The 13,917-nt window shown below is 42.5% G+C and overlaps 1 protein-coding gene across 4 annotated transcripts in view; it reads right to left on the bottom strand.

Annotated features, from left to right (window-relative positions):
• The window catches only part of DNAJC2 (DnaJ heat shock protein family (Hsp40) member C2), a 44,910-nt gene that overhangs the window by 3,392 nt on the left and 27,601 nt on the right, over positions 1-13,917 (bottom strand). For 3 of the 4 annotated variants that reach the window (XM_066353905.1, XM_066353907.1, XM_066353908.1), the window contains exons 5-14: positions 11,731-11,872; positions 10,359-10,439; positions 9,344-9,409; positions 7,693-7,784; positions 7,496-7,617; positions 6,956-7,105; positions 3,503-3,591; positions 3,359-3,428; positions 865-1,049; positions 13-113 (exon numbers count right to left, since the gene is read on the bottom strand). In XM_066353905.1, the coding sequence (XP_066210002.1) occupies positions 13-113; positions 865-1,049; positions 3,359-3,428; positions 3,503-3,591; positions 6,956-7,105; positions 7,496-7,617; positions 7,693-7,784; positions 9,344-9,409; positions 10,359-10,439; positions 11,731-11,872 (1,098 nt within the window). The remainder of the gene's footprint in view (positions 1-12; positions 114-864; positions 1,050-3,358; positions 3,429-3,502; positions 3,592-6,955; positions 7,106-7,495; positions 7,618-7,692; positions 7,785-9,343; positions 9,410-10,358; positions 10,440-11,730; positions 11,873-13,917) is intronic. The other variant, XM_066353906.1, reaches the window with a different exon arrangement.

The following is a 13,917-nucleotide window of genomic DNA, read 5'->3' as shown; positions in this document are numbered from 1 at the left end:
AAAGGAACTCACCAAGTTTTTGAAGACTCTTTGCTTTGCCGATGACGTCTTTGGCAGTTCTCTTGACTCCAGAAGAAGAATGTATGTTCATGTAATTAGCAATGACTTCCCATCTAGAGCAATCAATATGACAATTAAGGGAAAAACTTCCAAATCAAAAACCAAAATGACCCTTACAATTTTAATGCAGAAGGGTTAGCTGAAGTATCTATGGAACTATCTCTAAGCTGGTGGTCTAATTATTACTGTTGTCTAGACTATAGTTTTTGCTTTTCATATGTTTAAATCAATTCTGTATATAATCGTGGTTTCAAGTTTGTACAAAACCTTATGATTTCTGTGTACAAATCAACGGAAATAAAACCACACATTTGTGTATCCACCATTTGGACACATACATAAGGAGATAAGTGACTCTGAAAACAGCTTCAGTTGACTGATACACAGAATGAGGAAATCTGATTGCTACGGTTTCTTTAAATTCTAAACTCAGAACTGAACAATAGAGCTAGGGTTTAGGGTGGCATGCAGACAGAACTAAGACTGAACACAAGCTAGACTCTAATGTAGGCCATGATGGGTTAAGCCAACATAATAGTCAAGGTTTGTCTCAGATTTTTAATTTTCTGAAAAACTGATGAAATGTCCTGCTCTGTGTGTATGTGTGAGTGTAAGCTGGTAGGAATATAGGTTCAAAATGCATTCTACACTTCCCACTGTGGTACAAAATTTTGTGGAGGGCAGTCTGTCTAGACTTCAATCTCTGGAAGTTCCTACTATAACCAATGCTATTACTTGGATGCTTGTCTACATTATCCCCAGGCTCTAGTCTGTGTTGAAGAGAAATTTAATTAAAATCAGTACCTTGAATTGGTTCCAGCGGGGAAGAGGTTCACAGCTTTAATAAGTAATTGCAAGTCATCTTCTGACCAGTTTTTACTGCCGTTTCCACCTCCACCAGTTGACTTCTCTGCATTCTTAGATGCTTGCCGCATCCGAGCCTCAGCTTCCTCTTTCTCTTTTCTAATTTGCTCATTTATTTCTTCTATCTACACAAATATAATAGGTAAGCCAGGGACATAAAGCACCTTGCTACTCTATAATCTCTGATTGGGTTTGTGGCTCTCAACTCCTAGTACTACCTGCATAATGACCCAGGGCAACCCCCAGACTGGTATCAGCTTTTTACTATGGCTTTTCATCCCCCAGACTTCCAGGCTGCAACGCTCTGCTTAAGAAACCAAGACTGCCTGACCTGTGGTGGCGCAGTGGATAGAGCATTGACCTGGAATGCTGAGGTCACCAGTTCAAAACCCCGGGCTTGCCAGGTCGAGATGATTCTTCCTGCTCCTCCCCCCTTCTCTCAAATGAGTAAATTTAAAAAAAAAAAAAACCAAAAAACCAAGACCACCCTCCACCTGCCCTGCCCTGTATTTATACCATGTGACTTATTTGCCTTGGACACTTCTTGTCAAGTCTTCACTCACTGGGTTTTTCACCCACACGGCCATTTCAAAACTCTCTAAGCTCATATCCACACTCAGCAGATAAATTATTTTTCTACAAAAAGGTAACAGCATAGCAAAGTGGTCTATTTTGTTTTTGTATTTTTTATCCTTTTTAGAGAGGAGAGAGAAAGAGAGAAGAGGGGAGGAGCAGGAAGCATCAACTCCCATATGTGCCTTGATCAGGCGAGCCCGGGGTTTTGAACTGGCGACTTCAGCGTTTCCAGGTTGATGCTTTATCCACTGTGCCACCACAGGTCAGGCAAAGTAGCCTCTGTTTTAACTCGAAGTTCTAACCTTTACGTTGTCACTTAACAATCTATCGTCAAACACACACAAGTAAAAAAACTTGCCCTTGTTGCTTCTGTGGGCTGCTAATTGGAGTCATTTTGAACTTACTTCCTCACTCAGTCCCTCAAACCAAGCACCAAATCCCAACCATTCCTATCATTCTCCCAGTCCAAGACCTTCCAGTGAGATTGTTACAACTAGTCACTTACATCCTGCCTACGAACACCAGATTAATAGTGCAATGTTAACCCATTCCATCCAGTAACGGAAACTAGTCACGATGGTATTAAAAACATGCTTAATCTGGCACTACATTTCCTAACCAACGACATCTCCCCCTAACTATCCACTGCTACCTGTACTTACAGTTCATGCTGTTACTCTGACCTTCACTTTCACACTGTCCATCCTTTCAGCTGCTCACACCCTTCCCTGAGCCTTCCCTGAGCCCCGACCTGGGCCTGGCAGTTCTTGTCTATACTAGTCTTCACTGTGGGCTCTCCATCTTCCGGTCCTCTGGCCTTCCCTTTTAGCCTAAGGGCTCCTGAACTTTTGTGGCAGCAGCAGCATTAGGCATCTCTACAAATGGTCGGGAACAGTGCTCTATGTGGTAGGTACTAACACTTATCACACTGAACTGAATTCCTGGACTTGTTTCCTCTTCTATGAAATAAAGAGTATATCCTGACCAGGTGGTGGTGCAGTGGCTAAAGTGTCAGCCTGGGACACTGAGGACCCAGGCTTGAAGCTTCAAGATCTCCAGCTTGAGCATGGGGTTGCCAGCTTGAGCCCCCCAGTCAAGGACATATTAGAAAGCAATCAATGAACAACTAAGGTGTCGCAACTATGAGTTGATGCTTCTCATCTCTCTCCCTTCCCCTTCCTGTCCTTGTCTGTCTCTCTAAAAAAAAAAAAAGGTGGTGTAGACTAGCAACTAGATAGAACAAATATACAGAGGGCCTTTGAGTTAGGACAATCTTGACATACAATGTTTTGAGTTTACAATGCTTACTCATAAAAACTTAAGACAATTGAGACATGAGTGTTTCAGCTTACGTGGGTAGTGTACTTATGGACTAGTTTGATGGTGCACGGTAGAACGTGCAGTAACGCGGTGGAGGGGTGAGCTGGCGTCCCCACAGTCTGATTACCATGCCATTTTGGACTGTTCAAAGTGCAAGTGTTCCGTATATTTTGACTTACAACAAAATTCGGGTTATGTCACTATTGTAGGAAGGGAACTGTGTCGTACCCCGAAGACCCCCTAGATCTTTTGGTTCTAAATATTACTGTTCTAAATATTACTGTCCTAAAAAAATGCTCAAGGGATAGCCAAAAACAATTGAGACTGATTAAAAAACAAAAACCCTTTCATCAATGTGCACAAATCAAACCATGCACATTAAATGCAATTTAAACCAATTAACAAAGCAGAGTGGGGAATTCAAAGAGGAAATGCCCTCTTTCCCTCATAATAAATTATATGCTAGGCAGAGAAATACTGAGGTGAAAGCAATACTACAAGCAGAAGTCATGCTAAGCAGAAGTAGTAGTGATATTACCTGTTTTTCCAGAGCAGCCTTAGCTACTTCTTTTATAGATGATGCGAGTGTTTCATTCAAGCACTGTAAACTAAGGGGGAAAAAAGAGATGAAACCTTACCCTAAGTCCAGGAGAGGACTTCAATATTAGTTATGTAGTTTTACCTTGCTAATTCAAGGTGATCACAAAGTTTTTCCACTTCTTCCATCATTTTCACCCGCTCTGCCTCATTATCAGAAAAGTGATTCCAGATCTAAAAGCACAAACGGAAACATCGTTTTTTTCTTTTTTGTATTTTTCTGCAGTTAGAAGTGGGGAGGCAGTCAGTTCCACATGCATCCGACCGGGATCCACCTGGCATGCCCACCAGGGGGCGATGCTCTGCCCATCTGGGGTGTTGCTCCGTTGTAACAGGTGTCATTCTAGCGCCTGAGGCAGAGGCCACAGAGCCATCCTCAGCACCTGGGCCAACTGTGCTCCAGTGGAGCCTTGGCTGCGGGAGGGGAAGAGAGAGAGAGGAAGGAGAGGGGGAAGGGGGGAGAAGCAGATGGGCGTCTCCTGTGTGCCCTGGCTGGGAATTGAACCTGACTTCCATACTCCAGGCTGACGCTCTACCGCTGAGCCAACCGGCCAGGGCCCAAACACAAACATTTTCGTCTTATATCTGATATTCAAAAATACAAACACAATTACAAAACATGAAGTTCTCGAGAGGTTCTTGGGCTGAACATACAGCCTTCTGACCAACAACCACACTTACTTGCAGGGTACCTCCTGGGACTCGCCCTGACCTGCTAGCAATACAAGGGCAACAAGTGGGTGGGAGAGCAAGACAAACGTAATGGTGTGGAGACCTCTGGATATTACATGTCAGAACCATTCTTCTGAGAACCACTTATAAATCAAGTTCTAGTGTACACCAAACTATAAAATTTCCTAGAATTTTTTAATTTACTGAAATGAAAGGAAAACATCATGTGGTTAAGAAATAGGAAGTAATAGAAAAATTCTATTCACTAAAGGTAATGTTTAGAATAGAACAACACCCTGATGTACCTGGATGTGCAATAACTGAAAAGTGTTTCACAGGCTGCTGACATATGTCTCCGTCCCTCACTTTGATTCCTTAATCCATGCAAGGTGGCTCTCACTACAGTTCCAATGTGCCTTTCACTGCTGATACTTCCCTTGGCTTCCCAAAGCACTACTGATTTTCTTCCTACCTGTCTGGGTCACTGCTTCGCAGGCTTGTATTACTCTATCAGAGGTTTCAGAATTGGTGATTGCCATCCTCCATCCTCCGCCCTCCTCACTCTCCCTCTCCCCGGGCAGTCTCATCTACTCACAAGGTTCCAGTGCCACTGAGATGAGGAGGACCCCACCCTTGAACACCACTTGCACGCCCCATCACTTATCCTCATGAGTGTCTCACTGCGCTCAACATGCCTGAGATTGAAATCATTTATTTTTTTTAATTTTTTAAATTTTTATTTATTTATTTTACAGAGACAGAGCGAGAGTCAGAGGGATAGATAGGGACAGACAGACAGGAACAGAGAGATTAGAAGCATCAATCATCAATTTTTTGCTGGGGCACCTTAGTTGTTCATTGATTGCTTTCTCATATGTGCCTTGACTGTGGGCCTTCAGCAGACTGAGTAACCCCTTGCTAGAGCCAGCGACCTTGGGTCCAAGCTGGTGAGCATTGCTCAAACCAGATAAGCCCATGCTCAAGCTGGTGACCTTGGGGTCTCGAACCTGGGTCCTCCACATCCCAGTCCAATGCTCTATCCACTGCGCCACCACCTAGTCAAGCTGAAATCATCATTTCACCCAGCTTTTTCCTCCTCTGTTTTCTATTTTATTTAATTATACCATCATGCATCCAGTATTCCATGCAAAAGAGACCAGGACATTTATCAACTCTCACTCCTCTCCCGCCTCCAACAGGAAGCAGCCTGTTCTGCCTCCTAAATGCGGGTTAATTTCATCTACCTTTTTTCTACTCTCACCACCGCTACCTCAGTTCATGCTACAGGGCTCTCACTTGGATTATGGCAAAGACTCTGAATTGATTTCTCTAACTCTAGTTGGCATCCTGACCAAAATCAACTCAGGATCAGATTAAACTAGCAAGACATACATACTGCCCTTCGGGACCTGGCTGCTCCTGACCTGAGCTGCCCCTAGCTCTGACCCCCACTCACAGCTGTTTGTCATTCTCATCACTGATCAACACATTCCTTCAAGGCTGTGTCATCATCATCCATATCATATCAGTTATAAATGCTTGGCACATTGTAAGTGCTCGTCAGATATTTGATAAATGAGTAAGTGAACTTACACTGGAAAGGGGCAATAAAACGCTACCAAATGCCAGGACGTTACCTCATTTATGCACCATCTCTAAGAACTAGTCAAGCTTTTAATTGGCCTTTTCAAATTTTTTATTAATTTTCATATATCAAACATGCCAAGCAAGACATGTATATGATCTCATTTAATCTTCACAACTCTCTCTCTAAACAAAGGTGTCAGAGGCGTCTTGAGGCGTCCTCCTGAAGCCACTGACGGCAGGTGGAGCGACCTCAAACCCAGGCGGGGTGCCTGGCCACTGCTCTTTCCCACCACGACAGACTGCATCCTCTCAGAACCTGCTCTGGATGCAATCTGAGGACGACGCTCCAAATTTCCTGACATGGAACAATGCTAGTCTGACACTACCCCCACCTGAAAATGTCAGATCCTCTCTTGGACAAAACTACATTAGAAAACTTTTGGGTTTCTTTTAGTGAAAATTATATTTGAATGTAAACTACCAGTACTCACCCAAATTATATCCCTTTATTTTGGTAAAAATAAAAGCTTTTAAATCCTTAAAAACACCAAAGTTTAACTGATAAAAAGAGATTTTTCTAAGATAAGAATTAGTTTTACACCATTAAGGAAACAACCATCAAAACCAAATTGTGGCACCTTCTCAGAGCAAATGATCTGCTTTTTCCAACAAATGGATGGCAGCGGGGGAGGGGAGGGATGGTGGTGACAGCGACCCTGTTACAGACACAGGACATGCACAACTGAAACCTTCCTAATGATCTTACTTATATCTGAATAAATCAATTCTGAAAGACATTACGGAGATAAGGAGACAAGAATATAGACCAAATATTAAAATGTTAAATACGTTTTTTAACTTTGAAAATGACATGACGGTTATATAAAAAAAAAATCAGAGTTGCATACTAAAATTACTATTATTTTGTGACAGAGAGAGAGAGACAGAAAGGGAGAGAGATGAGAAGGGAGAGATGAGGAGCATCAATTCTTCACTGCAGCACCTTAGTTGTTCATTGAACGCTTTCTCATATGTGCCTTGATGGGGCGGGGGGAGGGTCTACAGTGACCCCTTGCTCAAGCCAGCGACCTTGAGGTTTCAAACCTGGGTCCTCTGGGCCCCAGCCCCACGCTCTATCCACTGGGCCACCGCCTGGCCAGGCACATACTGAAATTTTTAAAAAGTGAACTTAAAAACATTTACATTTTGATCTAAAATATTTTAAAGTTTATCGGCAACTTGTTATTTATATTTAGTTTGTTCAGTCAGTCGGACACACCTTGCATGAGTTTCGAAGTTTTTGCCTTTCCTTTTTTATGGCTTTTTTCTGGATATCTTTTTCCTTCTTTGCCAATAATGCTTGTTGTCTAACTTCCTCTTCTTCTTTCTCTTTTGCTAATCGAGCAGCTTCTAATTCAGCTTGTCTTTGCTTTAAAATGGAAAATAAAATCATTTTAATAATAAGAATTTCAAAATGCTCTATAATCTTATTAAAAAATTCAATCTTTAAATTAGAAAAAAGGTAATCCATCAATTTAATGAAGACTGAAGGTTGAACTGGAAAAGCAGCTGGTAAAGTTCTAGAAACACTTGAAATGTAAAACAGACACTGGAAATAAGCATGGTATTTAAAAAACTTATATGACATCATGTTTTTGCTCAAAAATTTGCTGATAAGGAAGACCCTTCTAACTATCAACTGTACCAACTTGTTATGATTCACTCATAGTAGCACCTAATTCTCTGCTTGCAGATTATAGTTTTTTATCTAGATCTGAAAATTAAGTATAAAGTCCAACTTCATAAAATATCATCTTACTTTTTCTTTCGCTTCTTGCTCCTTCCGTTTGGCTTCTGCTTTCGCTTTCTTTTCTGCTTCTTTCTTGGCCTTTTCTTCTTCCTTAAATTTTTTTATTCTTGGATCACAGCTATATGCATTGTCTACCAGAACAAAAGTTAATTTTTTGAATGTCTAACTTTTAATTAAAGAACTTAAAAAAAATCAACTCTACTTACCTACTAGTGTTCTTATTCTGTTCATTTCCTCTTTTTTTCTTTGTGCCCTGGTTGCTCTATTCTGCTTTTCAATCCATCTCCTCTCATCACGACTATAAAATACAATATATTGAAAAAAAATACTGCTTATAGATATGACTAAAAATGTAATATATGTTTATATGTAAATAATGTCTAATAAGGTTATAATGCTGTATCACTATTAACATCAAAGCGTGATTCAACTTATAATTAATTTTGGTTAATATTTTTGGAATATTTATGTCAAGTGAATTTCCCTGGGGAAAAGAACTACAATAAAGCATAAGCAAGCAGGAAAAAGAATTTGCTAAGTTGACCTTTTTGGATAATTCTATTCCTTGGCATTTTCTTAAATATATCGTGTGTGTGTGTGTGTGTGTGTGTGTGAGAGAGAGAGAGAGAGAGAGAGAGAGAGAGAGACATTGAGACAGAGAGAGAGACAAAGAGAGGGACAGATAGGGACAAACAGGAAGGGAGATGAGAAGCATTAATTTTTCATTGTGGAATCTTAGTTGTTCATTTATTGATTTTTCATATGTGCCTGGATGTGGGGGAGAGCTACAGCAGAGCTAGTGACCCCATGCTTAAGCCAGCAACCTTGGGCTCAAGCCAGCGACCTTTGGGCTTAAGCCAACGACCCTACACTCAAGCCGGATGAGACCACGTTCAAGCCAGTGACCTTGGGGTTTTGAACCTGGGTCCTCTGCATTTCAGTCCGACGCTCTATCCACTGTGCCACTGACTGGTCAGGCTTAAATATTCTCAACTGACTACTGATCTAGCCACAACTAGCTTAACTTGTGAGAGGAAGGGGGTTTTCAAAATATCAAAAACTCATTTAGCCTGACCAGGTGGTGGTACAGCACATAGAGCATCAATGTAGGACACTGAGGACCCAGGTTTGAAACCCCAAGTTCATTGGCTTGAGCATGGGCTCATTAAGCTTGAGCGCCAGATTATAGACATGACCCCATGATTGCTGGAGTGAGCCCAAAGGTTGCTGGTTTGAGCTAGGGGTCACTGACCCTGCCGGAACCCCTTGGTTAAGGCATGAATGAGAAAGTAATCAATGAACTGAGGTGCCACAATTATGAGCTGATGCTTTTCACCTCTCTTCCTTCCTCTCTCTCGCTTGCTAAAAAACAAACAAAAAGTGACTTTAAAAGAACACACAAAGAGGAAATATAAAAGAAAATATGTATAGTATATTTTTACATCATCACAAATACCAAAAAGCCAAATAAGTAGCTTCCTTTGGTTTTTTGTTTGTTTGTTTGTTTTTACAGAGACAGAGAGTCAGAGAGAGGGATAGATAGGGACAGACAGACAGGAACGGAGAGAGATGAGAAGCATCAATCATCAGTTTCTTGTTGCGACACCTTAGTTGTTCATTGATTGCTTTCTCATATGTGCCTTGACCATGGGCCTTCAGCAGACTCAGTAACCCCCTGATCAAGCCAGTGACCTTAGGTCCAAGCTGGTGAGCTTTTGCTCAAACCAGATGAGCCCGCACTCGAGCTGGTGATCTCGGGATCTCGAACCTGGGTCCTCCGCATCCCAGTCCGACGCTCTATCCACTGCGCCACCGCCTGGTCAGGCAGCTTCCTTTGTTAATGATTCATATACATACCATTCTGCTTTTTCTTTTTCTTCTTCATCTAAATAAGAAAATTCTCTCCAAGAATCAAAATTATACCTATAGACAGAAATAAAGTAAAATAAAAACAAGTAAACTCTCTAAAATTAACTTAGACCTATGTCATTCAACAAACATTAATGGCTAGTAGAGGAGTTTGTTTTACTAGATCCCTCCTGTCCCCTTTGGTACTGAATTAACACTTTGCTCAAGACTTCTTTTCTTTTTTTAATGACACTGTATATTTGCCTAAAAATCTAAAATATAGTTATCACTTCCTCTGGTCAAAATCACAGCTCCTTGCTATCTCTTCTGTTGGTCTCTCTCTTGTTGGGGACTTAAGTTTTCACTACCTTCACCTTCACTAGTCTGTCAAGTCTTAGCGTAACCAAAGTAGGGGTTATTTTTATCTCTGGTTTACATCCTCTGAGGGTAAAAGCAACTATAACTGATAGAGCTAAATCTTATCATGTTATTTTACAGTGATTTTATGTTTTAATATACCAGAACTTAATGAGAAAATATAGTATATATAAAGTGGCCCACTAAATATTGTACTTATTAAAAATTAACAAATTAACCTGACCAGGCGGTGACGCAGTGGATAGAGCATCAGACTGGGATACAGAGGACCCAGGTTCAAAACCCTGAGGTCCCCGGCTTGAGCACAGGCTCACCAGATTGAGCGCAGGGTCGCTGGCTTGAGTGTGGATCATAGACATGATCCCATGGTGGCTGGCTGAGCCCAAAGGTCACTGGTTTGAAGCCCAATGTCGCTGGCTTGAGCCCACGGTTGCTGGGTTGAGCAAGGGGTCACTCGCTCTACTGTAGCCCCCCCCCCACAGGCACATATGAGAAAGCAATCAATGAACAATTAAAGAGCCGCAATGAAGAATTGATGTTTCTCATCTCTCTCTGTTCCTGTGTGTCTGTCCTTATCTGTCCCTCTCTCTGACTCTCTGTCTTTGACAATAAAAATAAATAAAATAAAATCAGTGTATTCACTTACCAGAAAGAATAAAATGCATCTACATCTTCAAATGATGAATTCATATCACCAAGTTTAGGAACATTTTTTTTATTTGACCATCTGAAATATTAAAAGAAAGAAAAATTAATTAAAAATTTGGTACAAAAGTTCAACTGACAAATGAATTTACTAAAAACAACAACAGTTCTTACTAATCCCCTAAATCTCCCTCTCCTAAGAGGCGGAGCTGGGAGGTTAGGAGTGGTGTGTTGAACAATGCAGGTGCAAGAGGACAAGCGTGGAGGCGGAAGGGAGAGAAAACAATGAAATGGTGTTTTAACCATCAGGTTACCTAGTTCTGCAACTTATAGGGCTGCAGCAGCTGCCAGGGGCCAGCAAGGAAAACTGGGCGCTAAACCCCCTCTCCCTAGCTCACTGCTCCTGCCAGTAAACAGGCAGCACAGAAGCAACCTGCAGGCCTAGCCTTTAGACATTTTTAATATTCACAGAGGGAACAGATTTCCACCCCGTCATTACCACCATTTTCATGCTAAGAGTTACTTTTAGGTTTAGCACTTCACCCATCACACACATCACATAGTAAAAGGGTCCTAAGGCTGCTTACTGACACATTGTCCACGCAATAAAACCATTCCACAAAAAAATTTATATTTCTTTTTGTTTTACCACTTTCAGCATTGTTACAAAACAAATATGAGGAGAAAGACTGGAAGAAATACTAGGCCACGCCAAATGGCTAATCAAAGTGGTTCTCAAACTTGGTTAGCTGCACATTAGAATCACCTGAGAACATTAAAGACCCTACATGAATTCCAAAACAATTAAGTTGAAATCACAATGAAGTCACAATCTCTTTAGGTGGAAACCAGGTACTGGACAGTTTTCCCGCTTTCCAGGTGACTCCCATGTGCTCTATAACCTTTCAGTGAGGGTGGAACCTGGTCGGGCATAGGCAGCAGTCTATCTGCCCTTCTCTCACTTAAAGAGAAAAAGGAAAACATCCCATGAGTCATAAAAGAATTTCATTATGGAAAGGCAAAACTTCTGTTTAAGAGCGAAACAGAAACCTGAAGACTACAAGAAGCAAGCCAACAGACAACAGAGCAGCAGTGTTCACCTGGTGTGCTGCAAAGAACTTAAAAACATGCAGAACCGACTAGTCAGGAGCACTGAAGCACTGCCCTCTATCCCTTACGTTGCCAAATAAAAAAATGATAGCTGTCCAGTGTGACTGAATCATAATTATACCTATTTATTTTTGTCAGATCAAAAAATATATTTTGGTGTGCCTCAGAATTTTAGTAATTAAGTTTATGTTTGCCATGAGATGAAAGAGGTTGAAATTCACTGCAACAGAGCATGATGATCACAAGGGCATGCCTTAACTCACCTGGAATTCCTTTCAAACACTGGGGAAAACACTTCGAAGAAATTGTCCTTTGCTTCACTTTTAGACGGAACTGAGTTATCAAAAGTAGGATCTACACTGTTAAATGCCCGTCTTTTCACTGGATCAGATAACATTTCATAAGCTGAAGAAAAAATGATAAGGTCACATTACCATGACTTGACATTTTTTTTCCTTGTGAGAAAAAAAATCTTCCATTTAAAAACAATTATTATTGGCCCTGGTCAGTGGCTCGGTGGATAGAGCACTGGCCCGGCATATGGAGCCCCAGGTTCCATCCCCAGGGTCAGGGCACACATGAGGTATAAATCTGCTTCTCCCTCCACCCTCTCCCCCTTCTCTCTCTCTTCCCCTCCCACAGCCAGTGGCTCAGTTGGTCCGAGCATCAGCCTCAGGCACTGAGGATAGCTCGACTGATTTGAGCATCAGCCCCAGAAAGGGTTGCCGGGTGGATCCCGGTCGGGGTGCACGCTAGAGTCTGTCTCACTATCTCCCACTTTAAAAAAAAGTTACCATTTATTATTTTTCATATTTAAAAACTGTGTGCTTGTGGGGTAGTACTGAATCTAGGTAATGAAAGCTCTAGCACTACTTGATCTATCTGGACTTGACTTCTTAAAGTGGCTCCTCTGGAAGGCACATGGCAAAACAATACTCTCATCCCTTGGTTTCTGGTGAAGATGGCGACATAGATAAATGTGGTCTCACAACCTCCCACAGCCACATCAAAATTACAGCTAAGTTATAAAACGACCATCATTCAGAACTGCCTGAAGTCTAGCTGAACAGAAGTCCCATTACTAAGGACATAAAGAAGTCACATCAAGACTGGTAGGAGGGGCAGATACAAATGGGGAAGGATACCCTGGCTGTGGAGGTGGGTCCCACCTGAGGAGTGGGGGGTCCCAGGCCCACATTAGTCCCTAGCCCAGGGTTACAGTGCTGGGAAAAGAAGTCCTCATAACTTCAGGCTGTAAAAACGAGCGGGTTGTGGGTGTGTGAGATGGAGGCTGCTGGAGCCCCAGGCATTGATTGCTCTTAAAGGGCCTGTGCATGGACTTCCACAGACTTACTGGCTCTGAGCTCCAGTGCTGGGGCAGCAGCTTGAAAGACACCAGAGACATAAAGGAGAAACTGACTTTTCTGGCATCAAGGCAAGGGTTGAAGAGGCAGCTTTCTCTCTGACAGGAGTGCTAGAAGAGGCATTGTTCCTTTGCTGAGGCTTTCCATAGTCAGCAGGGGAATGCCATATCTGAGTCTCCATGAGCCTGGCAACACTATTTGCCCTGCCCCAGTGACTCCTTGAGGCCCTTCCTTATTCCACTTGTGAACCCACCCAAGCTGTTACCAGTAGCTTTTTCATACAAATGGCCTGTCCTGGCTCATGCTTCATACTCTTCTAAAATCTCTCAAAGGTTCATAAACTCCAAACAAGCAGCATCTAGCCTCCACATGCCTTGTACACACTGCTAAGTGGCCCTAGGCCGGCTTCTGTATATACACAGCTTGGCCTCTCCTGGCACCTCCAAGCCCAGCAGCCATTTGCAGACTGCTTTGCAGCTCCTGCTGGGTGGCCCTGGGCAAGGCACGGGTGGCAGCTGACCTTTGCCTGCATTTCCTGGGAGACCCCAGAGTCAATGCTTTTAATGGACATCTTCAGACCATACCGAAGCACCACCCAACTACCTCCAGGAGTGACACACTCAAGGACAGGCTCATCAGGCACTGGAGCCCTGCTGAAGCCAGTCATGCTCTCTGGAGTCAGGTCCCTGAACAGCAAATCCTCCAGGGTGGTCGTAGCCAGTCCTCAAAGTCCACTGGCATGGGGGGTAAATCTCTCCCAGCGATGTGCCAACAGCAGTCAGCAGTCAGCTACAACAGGAGGGTGCACACAGCCCCATGGGCAGCACACCTGGAGTGCCCTGCTCGGGTGACTTGAGAGGCTGTGCCACTGGGCCCTAAAGGACACCTACTATATAAAACCACTCTACTAAGACCAGGACACAAAGAAGCTCTACCTAATACATAGAAACACATAAAAAGAGGCAACCAAAAGGATGAGACAAAGAAATATGTCCCAAGTGAAAGAACCCAACAAAACTAGAAAATAAAACTAAACAAAATGGAGACAAGCAACTGTCCAGATGTAGAGCTCAAAACACTAGTTAT

Source organism: Saccopteryx leptura, chromosome 12 (assembly GCF_036850995.1).
Source record: "Saccopteryx leptura isolate mSacLep1 chromosome 12, mSacLep1_pri_phased_curated, whole genome shotgun sequence".
Taxonomy (NCBI): Eukaryota; Metazoa; Chordata; class Mammalia; order Chiroptera; family Emballonuridae; genus Saccopteryx; species Saccopteryx leptura.
Note: the sequence above shows the minus strand (reverse complement) of the source record. Positions and strands in the feature narration are given on the sequence as shown.